Below are 21423 nucleotides of genomic sequence, written 5' to 3'. Positions count from 1 at the left end.
TGTCCAGAGCTTCCTTCGTTGTCAAAGCTCCATTCTCTGTTGTTAAATGTTTCATGCTTTTAGAGTATATGTAGGGTATCTCCACTCACTAAGCATTTCATTCAACTCCAAGTATGTTTATAAAGTGACCAAGATGACCTTCTCAACACTTCTGAAACCAGATCGATATTGCAGCGGAGTTTTGGACCCAGGTTGCATGATTAACTGATCCACAGTTCTTGCTCCACTTTACTTCCGAATTAGGTTGAGTGGGCGCCAGAGCATTGCTGCAAATTGGAAACTGCTTCACAGCGCCACTAAAGTTACAGTGTAAACTGATCCTTCCCCCGTCTATATATATTTTTTGAACTGCATAAATTTGTCCAAAACATCCTGAGTCAATGCACTGAATATTAACTTACCTGAGTAATTAAATGTCAGAAATACATTATGGGTTTTTACTATGTCATAATCTAGAAAAGATTAAACAATAATTAGGATCTGAATGAGCCAATATAAATGGGGCTGTAAAATACCACATTGATTTTCATGCAGCCTGGTTAGGAAATCATAAAATGCTGTCCTTAGCCTGTTACTAAACTCCTTATACACTTATGACTGTGTGGCCAAATTCCACTCCAACTCCATTTTCAAGTTTGCTGGTGACACCACTGTAGTGAGTCAGATCACAAACAGTGATGAGACGGAGTACAGGAAGGAGATAGAAAATCTGGTGGAATGATACAATGACTATAATCTCTCCCTCAATGTCAGCAAAATGCAGGCAATAATTGATTTCAGGAAATGTAGTGGAGGACATGCCCCTGTCTACATCAATGGTGATGAAGTGGAAATGGTCAAGAGCTTCAAGTTTCGAGGTGTTCAGATCACCAACAATCTGTCCTGGTCCCTCCATGCTGCCACTATAGTTAAGAAAGCCCACCATCACCTCGTTTACTCAGAAGGCTAAGGAAATTTGGCATGTCCGTTACAACTTTCACCAATTTTTACAGATACACCATAGAAAGCATCCTTTCTGGATGTATCACAGCTTGATATGTCTGTGTTCTGACCAAGACTACAAGAAACTACAAAGAGTTGTGAACGTAGCCCAGTCCATCATGCAAACCAGCCTCCCATCCATTCATTCCATTTACACTTCCTGCTGCCTCAGGGAAGTAGCCAGTATAATCAAGGACTCCACGCATCCCAGACATACTTCCAATTTGCGTTGGGAAAAAGGTACAGAAGTCTGAAAACAAGTAGCATCCAGCTCAAGAACAGCATCTTCCCCGCTGCCATTAGACTTTTGAATGGCCCTAACACACATTCAGCTGATATTTCTCTTCACCCTATTGGCAACACTATCTTCTGCACCCTTTCCTTTCCTTGTCCCCTATGTACTCTTTGAACACTGTTTTGGCTGCATAGCTCACAAGAAGCAATACTTTTCACTGTATTCCAGTACATGTGACAATAATAAATCAGTTCAGTTCAATTCAATAATTGGTCAAATTGCCAAAAAGCAAATTGTGTTTGTGTGTATGTGCTTTCAGTATGAACTTGAATAAAGCTGCCATCAAACTTCATGGTCTGCAGTTAAATTGATCATTCCTATTTTCTTATCTTTGTAATGTTCCTGTATTGTGGGTGTTTATGTTATATTGGTTGCAGATTTATCTTGAAATCACTTCCTGTATACGCAAAAATAAATCTGCTGCTTTAACTGAGAATACATTGAAATGTAAAATATTGGCAAGTAACTCAATGCAGGATTAATAATATGAGTACTGCTTGTTTTGTGGTTTTGTTTAAATGTTTTTAAATAATGGAGAATTCTGCTGGCTGACAATGATAGGAGCATTAAATCTCAAATTATGCTGATCATCTGGTTGACTCTTAAAGACCCGCACAAGGGCAATTAGGGATGTGCCACAAAAAATGGTCCTGACCCTGATGCCCACATCCCATGAGATAATTTTAAAAAGAACTTTTTGTATTTTAGAATATGTTGAATGATCATTTGCCCTTCATAATATTAATGAGAGCAAAAGGCTCAAAATTAATTGGAAAGAAGCAAACTGCTTTCTTCTTGGTAAGCATTGAATATTTCCCAGGGTTAGAAACAATTCCTTCAGGAAATTAGTTAAAGAAGTGACATTGTACTGTTCTAAAATATTTTGAACGACAGTTTTTTCTTTAGCCCAAGGGACGTTATACAATTTCTGGTCATTTCCCCAGATACAGCCCTTGGCCAAAATTCTCCTTGCCTGCAGCTGGGATTCTCCAGTCCTGTGAGACTGGAGAATTCCAGCCCTTATTTCTGTTCCTGTAAGTCCAAGGGATGCAAACTTGAACAAACATTCAAGTTCACAGTAACTTCATTGCAGTGTTAATGTAAGCCTATTCCTGGGGGAAGCAATGACCCAGTGGTATTATCACTAGACTATTAATCCAGAAACTCAGCTAATGTTCTGGGGATCCAGGTTCGAACCCCGCCACGGCAGATGGTGGAATTTGAATTCAATGAAAAAGAATCAAACTAAGAATCTAGTGATGACCATGAAACTATTGTCGATTGTTGGAAAACCCTATCTGGATCACTAATGACCTTTAGGGAAGGAAATCTGCCATCTTTACTTGGTCTGATCTACAGCAATGTGGTTGACTCTCAATAGCCCTCAGGCAACCAGGGATGGGCAACAGATGCTGGCCAGCCAGAGACACCTATGTCCCACGAATGAACAAATAAAAAAAACTCATGACTTTATTAAAGCTTTAAAAAAAATTTAAATGTGGTAGACAAAACAGTTAAAAGTCATGTCTGGCTGTAGCATGTCAAGTACGTTCAGATCCCATGTTTAAACTTGCAGAATCATCCTGAAATGTAAAGGCTATATTTACCCCCAAGATGAGCTCTCATGTTATCATTGTGATTGCATGTAGACACATAGTAGCAAGTCCACCACAGTAGCATCACCCAACTCTGTCCAGGCTCAGCTGTTCTGCTGTAGAAACCCTCATTTATGTCTTTCCCCACTCACCGCCTCAGACTTAACTCTTCTAACTCTTTTTGATTTCTGACGTTCTACTCTCCCTGAAAATGAAATCATCCAAAACTCTGCTGTCTATGTCCTAAATTAGAACCTCGATTTGAAAATTCTTATTCTTATTTTCAAATCCATCCTTGGCCTGGCCCCTTCCAATCTCTGTAACCTCCTCCAGCCCTCTTAACTCTCCTGATAATCTGCATTCCTCTGGTTCTGGCCTCTTGAGCATCCCCAATTTTAAGCACTCCACCACTGGTAATTGTCTCTTCTGCTGCCTAGGCTCTAAACTTTGGAGTACCATTCACCATTCACAAAGCTGTGCAGCTCTCTACCTTGCTTTTATCCTTTAAGATCCTCTTTAAAACTATACTTTGGTCAAGCTTTTTAAGATATGCCTGGGTATCTCCTCTATGGCCCAATGTCGAGCTTTATCTTATTCCTTTCTGAAGCACCTTGGGACACACTACATTCAAGGCACTATACAAATATAAATTGTTGTGCTCAACCTGTCAATTTCTTTGGTTAACGATTAATTGAAAGATTTCATTTTACTTTTAAAATTAAAGTCAACATGGTTCCCATTTAAGATTCCTTGAAGTAAATTTAGAGGTTAGCGGGATTAGCAGAGTTAATATGTGGGATTATGGCGATAGGGCCTGGGTGGAATTGTTGTTGATGCAGACTCGATGGGCCGAACAGCCTGCTTCTGCATTGTAGGATTTCTGTGTTCGGAGTTAGTGAAAGGTTTTACACCATAAAGTACTACACTTGTAAATTGAAAATTTGTAAATTATCTTCAGCACTTGAAAATCATGTACTGTGCCTATGTGTAATTTCTGAAAGCTTGATCAAGTATTGTCTGTTAAATAAGCAATTAATTGTACCTTGACTGGAATTAATCATTGTACAATGTAAGGGTTTAATTAAGTTCAGCAAAAGCACCCTAGATTAATGAGGAGAGCTTTAAAGAACCATAATTGTGGTGAGACCAATATAGAAACTCTCTGGTTACAAAGCATATAATATCAATACAAATTAAGTGCTACTATGTGAAGTGGACTTGAGGGATTCTGAGACTAATTTTATCTCTTTAAATTCTGTGAACAGATCTCTGATATGTAAGAGCATCATAGTTAATTGTCATTATCATAATTTATACTTCTGAATAAATTAAGATGACATCATTTATATGTGGTAATTATACTCGCGTAACAAAAACAAACTCTGATTCGCTGCCAAGGCCAGTATATATTGCCTATCGCTAATTGCCCTTGAGAAGGTTGTGGTGGGCAGTCTTCCAGAACCGCTGTAGTCCATGTGGTATAGGTACAAACTACCATGCAGAATACGTAACCATTGGCGACTAATTAAAATCAGTGTTTGAAACGAAATACTTAAATAATCAAATGATTGAGAGTTCACAGTTTCATTTTTCATTGTCAACATAATGGGCGGAATTCTCCGAAAAAAATTCTAAGAGTCAAATCTGTGTGAAAACTGGAGTAATTTAGAAACCTTACAGTACAGAAAGAGGCCATTCAGCCCACCGAGTCAGTACCGACCACAATCCCACCCAGGGCCTACCCCCATATCCCTACATATTTTACCCACTGATCCCTCTAAGTAAGCATCTCAGGAAACTAAGGGGCAATTTTAGCATAGCCAATCAACCTAACCCACACATCTTTAGACTGTAGGAGCACCTGGAGGAAACCCACGCAGACACGAGGAGAATGTGCAAACTCCACCCGTGACAGTGACCCAAGCCAGGAATCGAACCCAGATCCCTGGAGCTGTGAAGCAGCAGTGCTAACCACTGTGCTACCGTGCCACCCATTTATGATGTCTTTTTCAGACTCAATGGGCCAAATGGCGGCCTCCTGCTAAAAGTAAAACAGACAATAATGTCAGTGAATGGAAGGAGTGTTCTCATTCGCACAAGTTCCATTACTTTGAATTCATAAGTTTATTCTCCGGGTTAAAAAAAATGAAAATTTTAATGTTTGACAAAAATATGTTCTGCAAAGCAAAGACGAGAGTATTGAGATTTGAGTGCTGGACTAAAGAAGCTGCTCCTTTAATTTTGTCAAATTAGCAATTTATAGACAGGAGTGTTGTCATCTTTGGAAAATAGCAAATTAATTTAAAAAGTTGTTTCTGTGAGAGCACCAGACTTTTTTTTTCCAATAAAACTTCTCCACATTTGCAGTGTAATCCTTTTTATACTATTTATTTCAATTCTGCTGTGAAATCATAAAATAAAATACTTATAAATAAAATCATAAAATAAAAGTGACACTACAAAGTCAAATACATTGTGAAGATTTACACTATTAAGGAATCTGTTGACTTACAAGACCATCAGGGTTCATAAATTAATAAGCTATTCAACTTTTATGAACTTTTTAACAGCTGACCCCTTAAAGTGTTGGATCTTATAGCGTGTGTCCAAGATCAATTATTCAGCGTGAAATGTGAGCATTCTGAGGTGTAAAGACATTGTGTAATCATTTTTACTGATTCTGGGGGAATTGTGTTATGGAAATTGCCTTGAGAATTCTCTGCAAGTCATTAAATTAATCTTTAAAATTACTTCCACCTGTTACAAAATACTTATGTTGAATAAAACATAGTTGTTGAGGCTATAAAATATGCAGGGACGTAAGCCGCATAAAATGTTCAATCTTTTTCAGAAATGGAAAAAATCTGCATGGAAGGGTGAATCAAACAGAAAAGCTGCTGGCCAGATAGCATCTGAAAGTGTTAACATGTCCATAATGTTAATGCATCTTTGTCATTCTGATGCTGACTGCTGCTTGCGTTTCCAACATTCACTCCCCATCGCCACTCCTCCCCCAGTCTGTAAACACTCCTGCTATTCACTGATATTGTCACTTACCTTAGTTTTAGTCTCATTATGTTGGCAATAAGATAAAACAGAACAATGCTAAGTCCATGAGGAAATAAACTTGGGAATGATTTTCAGAAGTACAAACCTATTTATGTAGGAGCAGCACAGTGGTCAGCACTGCTGCCTCTCAGCGCCAGAGATTCATTCCAGCCCTGGGTCACTGTGTGTGGATTTTGCACATTCTTCCCATATCTGCATGGGTTTCCTCCACAGTCCGAAAGAAGTGCTGGCCAGGTGCAAGTGCCACGCTAAATTCTCCTTCAGTGTACCCGAACAGGTGCTGGAGTGTGACGACTGGGGGATTTTCACACTAACTTCATTTCGGTGTTAATGCAAGCCTCCTTGTGACACTAATAAATAAACTCAAAAACTTAAAGGTTAGGTGAACTGGTCATGCTAATTTGTCCCTTAGTATTTCAAGATATGTAGGTTAGGGGGATTAATGGGGTAAATACGTGGGATTACAGGGATACGATGGGAGTTGGGCCTGAGTAAGATGCTCTGTCAAGGAGTCAATGCAGATTTGGTGAACCGAATGGCCTCTTATTGTACTGTTGGGATTCTATGATATTTTTTCAATATATAAAAGGTAAGAGAGAGGTAAAAATAGACATTGGACCACAGGAAAATGAGGCTGGAGAAGTAATAGTAGGAAACAATGAAATTTCAGAGGAAATGAAGAGTTACTTTGCATCAGTCTTCACGGTGGAAGACATCAGTGGGATACCAGAGCTCCAGGAGAACCGGGGCACAGGTGAGTGCAGTGACCATCACTAAGGAGAAGGTTCTGGGGAAACTGAAAGGTCTGAAGGTGGATAAATCACCTGGACCGGATGGACACCCCAGGGTTCTAAAAGAGATAGCTGAGGAAATTGTGGAGGCATTGGTGGTGATCTTTCGGGAATCATTATAGGCAGGGAGAATTCCAGAGGACTGGAAAATAGCTAATGTAACACTGCTGTTTAAGAAGGGAAGGAGGCAGCAGACAGGAAATTATAGGCCGATTAGCCTGACGTCGGTCGTTGGCAAGATTTGAGAGTCCATCGTTAAAGATGAGATCATTGGTGCAATTGGAAGTGCATGATGAAGTAGAACTGAGTCTGCATGGCTTCATCGAGGGGAGGTCATGTCTGACAAATCTGTTAGAGTTCTTTGAGGAGGTAACAAGGAAATTAGATAAAGGAGAATCAGTGGATGTGATTTATTTAGATTTCCAAAAGGCCTTTAACAAGGTGCCACATAGGGAGATTGTTAAATAAGTTAAGAGCCCATGATGTTAAGGGTAGGATCCTAGCACGGATAGAGGATTGGCTGACTGGCAAAAGGCAGAGAGTGAGGATAAAGCAGCCTTTCTCAGGAAGGCAACGGGTGACTGGTGGTATGCCTCAGGAGTCAGTGCTGGGACCATAGCTTTTCACAATTTTCATTAACAATTTGGAAGAAGGAACTGAAGGCACTGTACTAAATTTGCAGATGATACAAATATCTGTAGAGGGACAGGTATTATTGAGGAAGCAAAGGGCTGCAGAAGGACTTGGACAGGCTAGGAGAGTGGGCAAAGAAGTGGCAGATGGAATACAAGGTGGAAAAGTGTGAGGTTATGCACATTGAAGGAGGAATAGAGGCATAGACTATTTTCTAAATGGAAAAATGCTTAGAAAATCAGAAGCACAAAGGGACTTGGGAGTCCTTGTTCAAGATTTTCTTAAGGTTCACATGCAGATTCAGTCAGCAGTTAGTAAGGCAAATGCAATGTTAGCATTCATGTCGAGAGTGCTAGAATACAAGAGCAGGGATGTACTGAAGCTGTACAAGGCTCTGGTCAGACCCTTTCTGGAGTATTGTGAGCAGTTTTGGGCCCTATATCTAAGGAAGGATGTGGTGGCCTCGGAAAGGGTCCAGAGGAGGTTCACAAGAATGATCCCTGGAATGAAGAACTTGTATGAGGAATGCTTGAGGATCTGGGTCAGTACTCATTGGAGTTTAGAAGGATGAAGGGGGGATCTTATTGAAACTTATAGAATACTGCGAGGCCTGGATAGAGTGGACATGAGAGCATATGTCCACTAACAGCAAAAACTAGAACCAGAGGACACAACCTAAGGCTAAGGGGACAATCCTTTAAAACAGAGATGAGAAGGAGTTTCTTCAGTCAGAGAGCGGTGAATCTGTGGAACTCTTTGCTGCAGAAGGCTGTGGAGGCCAGGTCATTCAGTGTCTTTAAGACAGAGATAGACAGGTTCTTGATTCATAAGGGGATCAGGGAGAATGGAGATGAGAAAAAGAATTAGCCACGATTGAATGGCAGAGCAGACTTGATGGGCTGAGTGGCCTAATTCTGCTCCTATGTCTTTTGGTTTTATGGATATTTTCTTTTGTTGTTAAATGATTAAATGAACATGTAACCTGTTTTTTAACACTCTGGGGGCTGTAAAAAGTAGTAAGATACAGGTTCCCCAAGAGTTTAAATTGATATTTTTTCATATTATATACACACGTACACATACACATATATCCTGTGTGGCACCCTGGTGCCTACTTAGGATATTATTATTAAGCAGCTAATTAATGGAAAATTTTTACTACTTAGAAACATGTCGCTTTTTAATTGGAATTACCATGTGTGAGTTTTGTTATAAATCGGCTAGCATTTTTTAAAAAATGGATTTATTAAATGTTATGAAATTAGACGTAATAAAAGATAGAAGCCAATGTTACATTTAAGTGCAATCTTATGTCCCTAAAACTTCTTCAAAAAGCTCAAAGTTTTCTACACTTTCAGAATATAGATGGGTTCTATGTACAATTGATATATTACAAGTTAGTTTTAATTTCACTTTGTTTGATCAAATCAATTACTGAATTACATTGTAAATATTTTATAATTTTGGATCGGCAAACATGTTTCCTAAATTATAATATGAGTTTTAATGTTTGCAGCAAGAAATAAAATTCAAAGCTGAAAATTAACAGCAACTTTGAAACAGAATACTATGGAAAAGAGAAATTCTAACTGTATATAATCTTGTTCAAAAATTAACTGTTTTAGAAATGGAATTAGCAGCTTTTTTCTAAAAAGCAGCCTTTTATACCCAGAATAAGGGTACGAGGGTTCTGAAAGAAATGCCGGAGGTGATAGTGGATGCCTTGGTGGTTATTTTCCAAACATCGCTGGATTCCGGGGAAGTGCCGGAAGATCGGAAAACGGCTAATGTTACGCCGTTGTTTAAGAAGGATGGCAGGCAAAGGGCAGGCAATTATAGGCCGGTTAGTTTAACGTCTGTTGTAGGTAAAATGTTAGAATCTGTCATCAAGGAGGAAATAGCGAGGCATCTTGAGGGGAATTGCTTGATAGAGCAGATGCAGCACGGTTTCGTTAAGGGGAAGTCATGTCTGACAAATTTATTGGAGTTCTGAGGATGTGTCTAGGGCGGTGGATAGAGGAGAGCCGGTGGATGTGGTCTTTCTTGATTTTCAGAAGGCGTTTGACAAGGTACCTCACAAGAGGTTATTGCAGAAGGTCGAGGGACATGGAGTTGGGGGTGGGGTGTTAGCGTGAATAGAGGATTGGTTGTCAAATAGGAGGCAGAGAGTGGGGGTTAATGGGTGCTATTTCAATTGGCGGTTGGTGACTAGTGGAGTGCCCCAGGGGTCGGTGCTGGGGCCTCAGCTTTTTACCATTTATATAGATGATCTGGAGGAGGGAACCGAGTGTATGGTGTCGAAATTTGCTGATGACACCAAGATTGGTGGAACGGCAAATTGTGCGGAGGGTGTGGAGAGTCTGCAGAAGGATCTAGATAGGCTGGGCGAATGGGCCAGGAACTGGCAAATGGAATTTAATGTTGGCAAGTGCGAGGTGGTCCACTTTGGTGGGAATAATGGTAGGAAGGACTATTACTTACGTGGCAAAAAACTGCAGCAGGCGACGGTGCAGAGGGACCTCGGGGTCCTTGTGCATGAGTCGCAAAACCCAGCCTGCAGGTGCAGCAGGTGGTCAGGAAGGCTAATGGGATGCTGGCCTTCATAGCGAGGGGGATTGAATATAAAAGTAGGGAGGTCTTGCTGCAGCTGTATAGGGCATTGGTGAGGCCGCAGTTGGAGTACTGTGTGCAGTTTTGGTCGCCGCACTTACACAAGGATATTTTGGTTTTGGAGGGAGTGCAGAGGAGGTTTACTAGGCTGATACCGGAGTTGAGGGGGGTTGAGCTATGAGGAGAGGCTGAATAAACTAGGCTTGTACTCGTTAGAGTTTAGAAGAATGAGGGGAGATCTCATTGAGACGTATAAGATGATGAATGGGATGGATAGGATAGAGGTGGAGAGACTCTTCCTGCTCAGAAAGGACAGTAGGACTAGGGGGCACAGCCTCAAGATGAAGGGGGTGCGGTTTAGAACGGAGTTGAGGAGGAACTTCTTCGCTCAAAGGGTGATGAATCTCTGGAATTCTCTGCCCGTTGAAGTGGTGGAGGCTGCCTCGCTAAATATTTTTAAGACGCGGGTTGATGGGTTTTTGACAAGCGAGGGGATTAAGGGTTATGGGGAGAGGGCAGGAATGTGGAACTGAGCCACGACAGATCAGCCATGATCTTATTGAATGGCGGGGCAGGCTCGAAGGGCTAGATGGCCTACTCCTGCTCCTATTTCTTATGTTCTTATGTTAATAAGATGGTGGCACAGTGGTTAGCGCTGCTGCCTCTCAGCGCCACTGATCTGGGTTCAATTCCCAGCCTTGCTCACTGTGCGGACTCTGCACGTTGTCCCCAGGTTCAATTCCAACCTTGTGTCACTGTGTGGAGTTTGCACATTCTCCCCATGTCTGTGTGGGTTTCCTTCGGGTGCTCTGGTTTCCTCCCACAGTCTGAAAGACGTGCTGGTTAGGTGTATTGACCCGAACAGGCACCAGAGTGTGACAAATAGGGGAATTTCACAGTAAGTTCATTGCAGTGTTAATGTAAGCCTACATGTGGCACTAAGAAATAAACTTGAACTTAAATGGTACTGAAAATGAGCGGTGTAGGATGTGTTTCCTGTAAGCCCTTGCTTGATAGTGTACCGCTGAGATATCATATTGCACATTGCAGTGAAAAGCAGCTGAATTCACAATTAAAACAGTTGCTATGACATCAAACAAATTGGCAGAGACTTTTTTGTTCTCTTTTCTGTTTCCTTTTGGATGAAGTGTTTAGCAGCAATTTAATTAGAGCTAGGACACTTTAGAGACGACTTTAACTTCTCAGTCTATAATTTTGGGATTGTCACACTTAATCAGTTCCTGAGTTCCCAAGTTCAGATGCAAAATTGTTTCTCTAAACCTATGTAGTAAGAAAACGCTGCTTACAATACCCCTTAAATTCTACCATTAACTTGGTATCACAGCAGGCAGCATGCTACCAAGTTTTACTGACCTCAAGAGTTTGATGGTTTGATCCAAGCTCTGTGTTATCAGTTTCTTTCAACTTGGATATCAAGGGGACATCACTCATCTCTATTTCATTAAATTAGGGAAAGAGGTGAAATTAGATTATCATTTTAGATTACTGTCCAATGATACTCCTCAAAATTAACAGCAACTTTGAAACAGAATATTATGGAAAAGAGAAATTCGAGCTGTATATAATCTTGTTCAAAAATTACCTGTTTTAAAAATGTAATTAGCAGCTTTTTTCTAAAAAGCAGCCTTTTATACCCAGAATAAGATGGTGGCACAGTGGTGGACAATGGGTGAGGACAGCAGTAGGTTTAATGACGATTGCTGAATCCACCCACAGCCCAATTAATAGCCAGTGACATTCATTTAGGCTTATGTGACGACTAACTGCTTCCATGAGTTACTAAAAGGATTTTGATGGTTATGATATGGTTGCTTGGCATGGGTCATCACCAGCAGAGCAACAGGGACAAAATGTATGAGGAATCCTAACTAGACATTATTGATGAAGTGGCAGTCATTAATGTCCAACAGTCAGTAATAAAGATCAGCAAAGATTTGAATAACATTAGGAAAATTAGAGATGCACCGAAAAAAAAAATACCTTGCAAAAATAATCTGCACCAAATTTCTCATTGTCTACCAAGTCAAAAATCTGATCCATTTGTTGCCTGCAAACACCTTGGCGCATATCGTCTATTCCTGTCAATTTGAAGTTGCATAATTCTAGATAAATTGTATTGTTCTGAAGAATGTGCTGTTTTGCTCCAGCTGATTAATTTGATTGATGGATAATTTGAATCTTCTGGCACAAAAACATTCATGTTATTGGGAGTGGATTGTAATTGTTCCTGCAATCAAACTGCTGGCGGGGCGGGGTCATGATTTTCCTGGACTTCTGCCAAGGTGTTTAGGAAGTCCGTCCCCACAGAATGCTGCAATAAAGTGAGTGTGGGCATTGAGCAAAATTGGGTAAACCAGAATGAAGGGACATAATTTTAACATTGGAGTTAGGTCAGTTAGGAATAAAATCGAAAAGCATTTTTTTTTCCCCAAAAGAAGATAATGAAAATCTGGAACACTGTTCCCTCAAAAGGCAGTAGGTACTGAGCCAGTTGAAATTTTCAGGTCTGAGATTGATAGTTTTTGTTGGATAAGAGTATCAACTGCCTCTGGAGAAAAGGCAGTTAGAGCTGAGGTACAGATCAACCGTAATCTGATGCAACATGTTCTCGGGTCTGAATTGCCTATTCTTGCCTCTACGTACCTAAAATAACTTCACAATATAGCAAGTTGTGGAAAGGGAAGGTTCTTCAGTAGAGGTGGATTGAGGGGTAAGAAATGCTGAGGGTTGGCTAGGGAAAATGTCATCCTTTGTCATGTATTGTGGATACTTGCGTAGATACAAAATCTGGATAAATGAATCACACCTTCAGAAACAGTAGTGCAGTTTGTGTTTTTACCATAATGTAGGGAATTTGTGCATTTTCCTGTAAATTATTAGTTTTTGGCGAAGAGAAAGACATGTGCCCTCAATATAGAACAATAGTAGGATTTGTATTTTCAGTAGCTATATAATCAAAAGTTTTTGAAAATGTTCTAGCCTCTGGTTAAAATACCTTTTAAATCATAGAATCTATGCAGAAGGTGGCCAACTGGCCTATCAAACCCGTACTGACAACAATCCCACCCAGTTCCATATATTTACCTTCCTAATCATCTGACACTAAGAGGCAATTTAACATGGCCAATCCACCTAACCCGCACATCTTTGGACTGTGGGAGGAAACCAGAGCACCCAGAGGAAACCCACACAGACATGAGAAGAACATGCAAACTCAGCACAAAGTCACCTGAGGCCAGAATTGAATCCAGGTCTCTGGAGCTGTGAGGCAGCCATGCTAACGATTGTGCCACCATGCCACCCCGGTTCAGTTTTAATATAGGTTCAGTTTTAATATAGGTTTAAAGTTAAAATGTTCAATGAGCCATTTGTTCCCCATCCTGTTCTTCGGGATGAGTTAGTGTTGGGAGATTGAACCACTTCTATTTTTAGAAAGTATTGTCAGTGTTGAAAATTCAGATCAGGTCAGTAAAAGCGCAGTTAAAAGCTTCCTCTGCTCTCCCCCAATTGTATAAAGCAACACCAGCCCCAAAGAGCACCTATTATTCCGTCAGTGTGCCACTTGTGTCACTGCTAATTGCTGTCAAATTGAGGATAGTCTCAGATGTAATGAGTTTCCTAACAATTGTACACAGGACCTTTGTAGCCAGTAGACATATTTGAACTCGTGCATTTTATCCCTGGGACAGATGTTTAGCATTCACCACCTCCCAGACTTCTGTTCATTAAAAATAACAAAGCTTCATCTCTTACCAACAAAGCTCCATCTCTTCCCAGTCAAAAACGTCTCCTGCGAAAGTGTACCCTGGATAACTATACATTTCCTCTAAGTTATAGGCTACAATCTCGCACAAAATTAAGACAGTGATTGGTTCAACTGCTATTGCGTTTTAAAACGTTATTTCACTGCATCACCTTGGTGCCTGATTTAATCTGTTGCAGTTGCTTCCCAAATTGGTTATTATGAAAGCAGTAGGGGAACTCCCTAACTCTTTTGCTTAATATTTTAAACAGGAATTGTGAACAATAGCCTTTGATCTTTATGATTGCAATAACCGAGAGTTTCTGCTCAGATGTGTTTCTTTAATCAGTACAAGTCACCTAAAATTGGACAAACCAGTATTGAAGATCAAGAATGTTTGAGTGTAAATTACATCCAGAACAAATAAGAGTTTTCACCATTGTTTTCACCAATTTTTAAAAACACATTGGAAGCCAGTCTTGCTCATGTAAAAAAAAAATCCCAAGTTGAATTAATCACCATGGAGAGTTTCTGCTAACGATGCTCGTTTTCAGACTTTTGTCTGGGCTATTAACATGGAAAATATCACACTTATCCAAGTTGTATTTCACCTGCCATATATTTGCCCATTTCCCAAAGATAGGGGAGCCTAAAACTAGAGGGCATAGGTTTAAGATGAGAGGAGAGAGATACAAAAGGGTCCAGAGGGGCAATTTTTCCACACACAGGGTGGTGAGTGTCTGGAACAAGCTGCCAGAGGTAGTAGTGGAGGCGGGCTCAATTTTATCTTTTAAAAAACATTTAGGCAGCTACATGGGTAAGATGGGTATCAAGGGATATGGGTCAAATGTGGGCAATTGGGACTAGTTTAGGGTTAAAAAAGGGGGCAGCATAGACAAGTTGGACTGACGGGCCTGTTTCCATGCTGTAAACCTCTATGACTCTATGACACCCAACATAACTAAATCACCACCCAGAAACCTCAACATCCTCCTCATCACTTTCATTCCCATCAAGTTTTGTGTTGTGTCCTCAAGCAAACACCCATCTGTTGATGGGGGAAGCGGCTATATGGAGGGGACAATTCAACCTCGTATTTGAACTGACAAGGTTAGAAATTGACATGATGATATAATTCAGATAAAATGTGCATAAGTATGGGAGATCAACTGCAAATATACAAAAAAAATTAATCTTGCTGCCATGTGCCCCAATGAGGCACTACACGCAATGGGAGTGTAGGTTGGAGATTGGACAGGGATCTGCAGTGTTGGAGCACTCGTTCTCTAATCCAGCCAGTAATAACAATTACTAGAAACAACATCCCAACTAATCCAAATTGATTCCTGAACAAACAGTTGAGAAATCTGTCTAAAATAGTTTTTTTTAGCTGCTAGGACACATAAGCAATTTGTAACAAACTTTTTAAATGCTCAAACTGAGAACACCAAAGAAACTGGTAAAATGGTTTGTATAGTTTTTTTAAAGTAATTGTCAATTGTTTAAAATAGGTATACTCAAAAGTGACTGATAAGCTGCTGATTGAACATGCTTACTTTCTGTAATTAAATTTTTTTCCCCTAAAGTAAAACCAGGTCACTATTCTTAAATATATGATAGAATATTTTTTAATGTAAACCTTTTTTTAGATTACATTCAAATGCAAAAGTTCAGAGAAGACTTTAGATTCAATTCATATTGGTTTGAAAGAAAATTTAATCAAAAATTCAGTTGAGAAAACAATCAGAATTTTTGAGTGCAATTTTTGCCTGAAGTACAAATTTCATACACTGTTAAGAGCTTTACCCCCGGCATCAAACAGATTTCTCAGCTGTTTGTTCAAGGATCAATTTGGTATTTCTGACTTAGTTGGGATGTTGTTTCTAGTAAGTCTTATTTCTGTCTGGATTAGAGAATGATTGCTCCAGCATTAGGACGGCATGGTGGTACAGTGATTAGCACTACTGCCTCACAGCATCAGGGACCCTGGTTCAATTCTGGCCTCAGGTGACTTTCTGTGTGGAGTTTGCACATTCTTGTTGTGTCTGCATGGGTTTCCTCCAACTGCTGTGATTCCTCCCACACTCTGAGGAAGTGCAGATTAGGTTGATTGGCCATGCTAAATTGACCCTAGTGGCAGGGGGCTTAGGTTAATTATGTGGGGTTCTGGGACTAGGGCTTTGTAGGATTGTGTTTGGTGCAGACTCGATGGAAGGAATGGCCTCCTTCTGCACTGTAGGGATTCTATGATTGCAGATCCATGTCCAACGCACCCCCACCCCTGCTTGCTTGTAGTGCCTTACTGGAGCATATGTTGACAAGATTCATCTTTTTGTATATTCACAGTTGATCTCTCATACTTACACACACTTTAGCTGAACTATATTATCATGTCAATTTCTAACCTCACCAGGAAGTTCCGGTTGAATTGTCCCTCTATATGGCCATCCCCACCCCACCAAAGCTCAATAGAAACAAATATGGTGAGGAGGACGTTAAGAGGCTTCAAGGTGATTTAGAAACTTGGATGAGTGGGCAAATATATGGCAGGTGCAGTACAATTTGGATAAATGTGATATTTTCCCTTTTGGACGGAGAAACAGAATGTAGAGTATTATTTAAGCGGTGATAAATTGGGAAATGGTGACCCACAGAGGGACCTGGGTGTCCTAGTACTCCGGTCACTAAATGCAAGCACGCAGGTACAGCAAGCAGTTAGGAAGGCAAATGACATGTTGCCCTTCCTTGTAAGAGGACTTGAGTGCAGGTGTAAGGATCTCTTACTACAGCAGTACAAATGAGACCACACCTGGAGTACTGTGTGCAGTTTTGGTCTCCTTATTTAAGAAATATATACTTGCCATAGAGGGAGTGCAGCGAAAGTTCATGAGACTAATTATTAGGCTGACGGGATTGCTGTATGAGGAGAAATTGGGTCAATGCAGCCTGGGTTCACTAGAATTTAGAAGACTGAAAGGGGATCTAATTGAACAGTATAAAATTCTGATGGGGCTGGACAGACTGGATGCAGTGATGTTGTTTCCTTTGGTGAGGCAGGGGGACACATTCTTAGGATATGGAGAGGCCATTTAGGATTGAGATGAGAAGAAACTTTTTAATCGCAGAGTGGCAAATCTGTGGAATTCTCAACCACAGAAAGCTGCAGAGCTCAAATCACTGAATATGTTTAAGAAGGAAACAGATTTCTAGACCCGCAAGGTATATGAGGAGAGATGGGGGAGTATGACATTGAGATAGAGGATCAGCTGTGATCACAATGAATGGCTCAAAGGACTGAATCGCCAACTGCTACTTCTATTTTCTATGTTCCGAGGACATATTGGTTCAGAGTACACTCAATAAAATGGATCAAATATGAACAAACAAAACAAAAAAAAATCAGTTTTAAGGGAAACAATATGGGGCAAGTTGGAATTGCTTTAGTCACTATATGTAATGGTGTTGTAATTGCTTTAAAAAAATAATATGCTTAGATGTCATTACACATAGTAGCTGGAACAATTGTTCCCCTACTGTGGATTTTTGTAAAGAACACAATTATGCTTGCAATCATGGTGAGGTTTTGTGGGGGAAGAAATGGCACAATACAGTTCTGACTGGCTATTATTTATTGCCCTAAAGTGAAATAACAGTTGTTTCCTGCTGCTATAGATAATGGATATAATATAAATCAGACATAAGTGCTCCATTTAACTCTGGTTTACATTAACCCTGATAATCTTATGCATTTACCAATTCCCATGGTGCTGTGGTGGACATTGAAATGATTTGATTGAACGTTGAGTAGATTACGAAAACATGCCAGATTCTCTCTAACACATTTTTCTGGTTTACTAGGCTACAAGTGCTTTGGATGCAGAAAGTGAGCACCTCGTACAGGAGGCCATTGATCGGGTAATGCAAGAGAGAACGGTTTTGGTAATTGCGCACAGGCTTTCAACTGTAAGAAATGCCTCCAAGGTAAGTTGAAAAATAATTTTGGTTTGGTGGTGGGGAGGGGATAGAATTTTATTTTTTGAAAAAGCTGTAGTCATGTCAATTGCTGTATTTTATCAGGGACCCTCACTGCTGTGAATTAAGCCCACACATGAGAAATTAAACATGGCTTTCACATAGTGTAGGTGAGAAACCAAAATATTAGTTAATAAAAGTTGATTTGTGAACTTACTCAAGATTTTGGATTCAAAACCTTTACGGTACAGGAGGCCTTTTGGCCAGTGAGAACCTGTACCACCTTTCTGAGAGAATCATTTGCTTAGCCTTGTTTGCCTACAAATAATTATCCACTTCTTCTGCAAAAGAAAATTCTGCTTCCACCATTGTTTCTAGTAGAGTTGCCGAACATTTCATTGCATATATGTTTTCTAAAATCTGAAAAAGCAGGGGTGAAATGAGGAGAAATCTTCTTAGGCAGCAATTTGTTGTAACGTGAAATATATCACTGAAAAGGTAATGGAAGAAGAATGAATTGTAAATTTCACAAGTGAATTGGATATGTAACTAGGGAAAGAAATTACAGGACCGTGGAGATAGAACAGAAGATTGAGACTATATCTGCCTGAAAGCCAGAAGGCCAAATGATTTTAAGCTTTTTTTAATTCTAAATTTACTCTACTCGTTAGTGACTTAATTAAAATAATTTTAAACACTGCCATCAGATCTTCTATTAATCTTCTTTGCTCTAATATAAAGAGTCCCTCCTGCAGTTTCTCTCGTGTGTCCTAATAAGTCTTTCATCCATGGTATCATCTTAGTGAAGCTTAACTGAATTTTCTTCGCTTCTTATTGTGACGAAACTGTGCCTTTAAGAAATGTATTTTAGTCATGTTACTGTGCTGAATATGTTTACTAGTCCCTTCCATTTTATTGGAGCTGTTTTGTCTGGATCCAGCAGCATTGTATTGTTACTGCAGCAACATAATTAATTTTAATTGTTGTGGTGTTTGTTTTGATCTCGACTGATGCAGAGTCCTATTGTTCAGCATTTTCCCCTGGGATATTGTAGAGTCGTGTTTGGGTTGATTAACAGTAAGGTCACATGATTTCAGAGAGAACTCAGGGCAGTCTGCTTTTGGGATTTTTAGAGAGAGGTTGCTTTCTCAGTATCTCTTGCTCTGTCTGGTGGAGACTGGCATCTGTCAAGCAATCTTTCTGAGATTCTACTGTTTGGGGGTGAAACTTTCTCTGGAAATTACTGTATGACAATTAGAAGACGTGCGTCTGTCTGGATCGCTCTCCAGAAGTGTCAAAAAGCTGGAAATCTAGTACCTACATAAACATCATTGGTTTCTGTGCTAACTGGTTCTAAGGAAGAGGTTTATGTCTGTGGACGAATATTGCTAAATTGGAACAACAGAGATAGCTAGCTGTTAAGAATTATACTTTGTCATGTTTAAGTATTTTAATTGGTAAAAGTTATGCTAATTATTTCTGTTGTATTCTAACTATGTTCTGAAATAAAGTTTGTTTTAATAAAAGCTTCCTAGTGAGTCACTTGAATTATACCTGGAGTGAAACACCTTATGCTCACCCTAATGCCAAAATCAAATGTAAAAGTTAGGGTCTAAACTAACTTCACAAAATACCTTGGAGTTTTTGATCTGGTCCTTAACACTGTCATTTTGTTTTTAAATAGTGTTTCAACTACTTGCCCACCAACTCTTAAAGAATTTTGTATCTGAACCCGTAAACCTCTGCTCCTCTTCCAGTTTTACCATCTAATGTATGTGGCCTTATCATCCTCTTCATTTCACATTGCACCACATTAAGTTTCATTTGACATCTATCTACCCTTTTCATAGAATCCTACAGTGCAGAAAGAGGCCATTCAGCCCATCAAGTCTGCACCAACCACAATCCCTCCCAGGCTCTATCTCCATATCCCTACATATTTACCCACTAATCCCTCCAACCTATGCATCCTGGAACACTAAGGGGCAATTTAGCATGACCAATCAGCCTAACCCGCACATCTTTGGACTGTGGGAGGAAACTGGAGCACCCGGAGGAAACCCACACAGACACAGGGAGAATGTGCAAACTCCACACAGACAGTGACCCAAGCCAGGAATCAAACCCAGGTCCCTGGAGTGTGAAGCAGCAGTGCTAACCACTGTGCTACCGTGCCACCCATATTCCTCTTTAATATTGTATCAAATGTTATCTTGGGAACAACGTGTTCAGGTAAAACAAGCAGGTTGACACTGAAAATCCAACATTTCTTTTGCAATCTGCGGAAGGTGATTGGTGCTACCCAAAGGAAGAATGAATTTAATGCTGGCACAGCCACTTTTTTTAGTTCTACTTCTTTTTTGCTTTTGCTAAAACACAATCTAAACTTGGCACAGATTTTTTTTTAATAAACAAAATTATCCTTGAAACAGACTAAACAAACTGACACTGATGATAGAAAGCATATGCACTCTGCAGGGATCCTCTTGATTTCATTCACCAGTGTGGCCACTTTCCCTTCTAACCAGAGTAATTGTGTGCACACACAATTCCATGATAAAAGAGTTCTTAATGTTTAATGCACGATTTTGTAAAGGACTGGATATTTTTAATTGCAAGAAACATAGATGGAGGTCAGTTCTTGAATCATTCATCTTTCTCCAGTGTATTTTCCGAGTCCAGCTCTTGATTTTCAAACAAAATAGTCCCTTTGAGTAAGAGTCTTTCTTGTTGGATGTTAAGTATTCAGCCTCTAGGGTCTTCACAAGAAGAGTCTAACAGCAGCCGTCTGTTCTGTATATTGAAACCAGGGCTTCAGCTCTGCTAGTGCCCACGTCCTGAGACCTAGACATTTCTGTCAGAGACAGACTTGAAATATCATCTCTCTGGGAGGAAATAACAGCTGATGCTTAGATCAAAAGGACTGTGAACATTATGTCTTTCACTTTGAAGGATCACATTGATGTGCCTTCGGTTATATTGAAAGAGATAATTAGACAGCGTTAGATATTTAAAGAAATGGAAGATTTCTTACATTGCTAGGTAATTTTAAAAGACTGTTTTGAAGCTGGCTGAAGCGCTTTACTTCTTGAGCACGACATATTACAAACTTTGCTTTCAAAGAGGATATAAGAATTCTACTGAATGAACTCCAGCAACTCAATGCCAGTCAGTTTTGGCTGTATCTCTAAGACTTTATATGGCTGGTGCAAAGTTTTGTACAGGATCTTGAATGGTATAACTGCAACTGGACCAAATTGGATTTTTTTTTTTGCTTCATTATCCTGTTATATTCCACAACTTTTCCTTTTTTTGGAGCCAACTTTTTTTTCTACCTCATTGTCTACAACACGTTTCTTTCTTGAGGGCTTTGACTTTTGGCTGGAGTGCTAGTCATTTAACTGAAAGGCATCAGAACTGAGTTCAGTCATATCCTTATCTGATGTCCACATCTGTACTTCCAATAAGAGGCACTTGATAATGATCAAGAATGTGAACCATGATGCATTTTTCATCACTAGCCCTAGAGTGGTGATATTGAGTGTGACATAAAATGCTGTTTTATTTGACTGTGACTTCAAATACAATCACCAGGACTGCCTACCTTCACTTCTATAATGTTCTCCATCCCTACCTTAGCTCATTTTAGCCGAAACCTTCATCCGTACCTTTGTCACCTCTAGACAGAATGCTTTCCTAGATGGCCTCCGCCAT

General features: G+C 39.9%; 1 protein-coding gene across 3 annotated transcripts in view; it reads left to right on the top strand.

Moving 5' to 3' along the window:
- The window catches only part of LOC145355826 (ABC transporter B family member 1-like), a 178973-nt gene that overhangs the window by 143643 nt on the left and 13907 nt on the right, over positions 1-21423 (top strand). For all 3 annotated transcript variants that reach the window (XM_080208229.1, XM_080208228.1, XM_080208231.1), the window contains one exon: positions 17596-17718. In XM_080208229.1, coding sequence (XP_080064355.1) covers positions 17596-17718 — 123 coding nt within the window. The remainder of the gene's footprint in view (positions 1-17595; positions 17719-21423) is intronic.

This window comes from Carcharhinus amblyrhynchos, chromosome 20 (genome assembly GCF_965287045.1).
Source record: "Carcharhinus amblyrhynchos chromosome 20, sCarAmb.v2.hapA, whole genome shotgun sequence".
NCBI lineage: Eukaryota > Metazoa > Chordata > Chondrichthyes > Carcharhiniformes > Carcharhinidae > Carcharhinus > Carcharhinus amblyrhynchos.
This window is presented reverse-complemented; position numbering and strand designations above follow the sequence as displayed.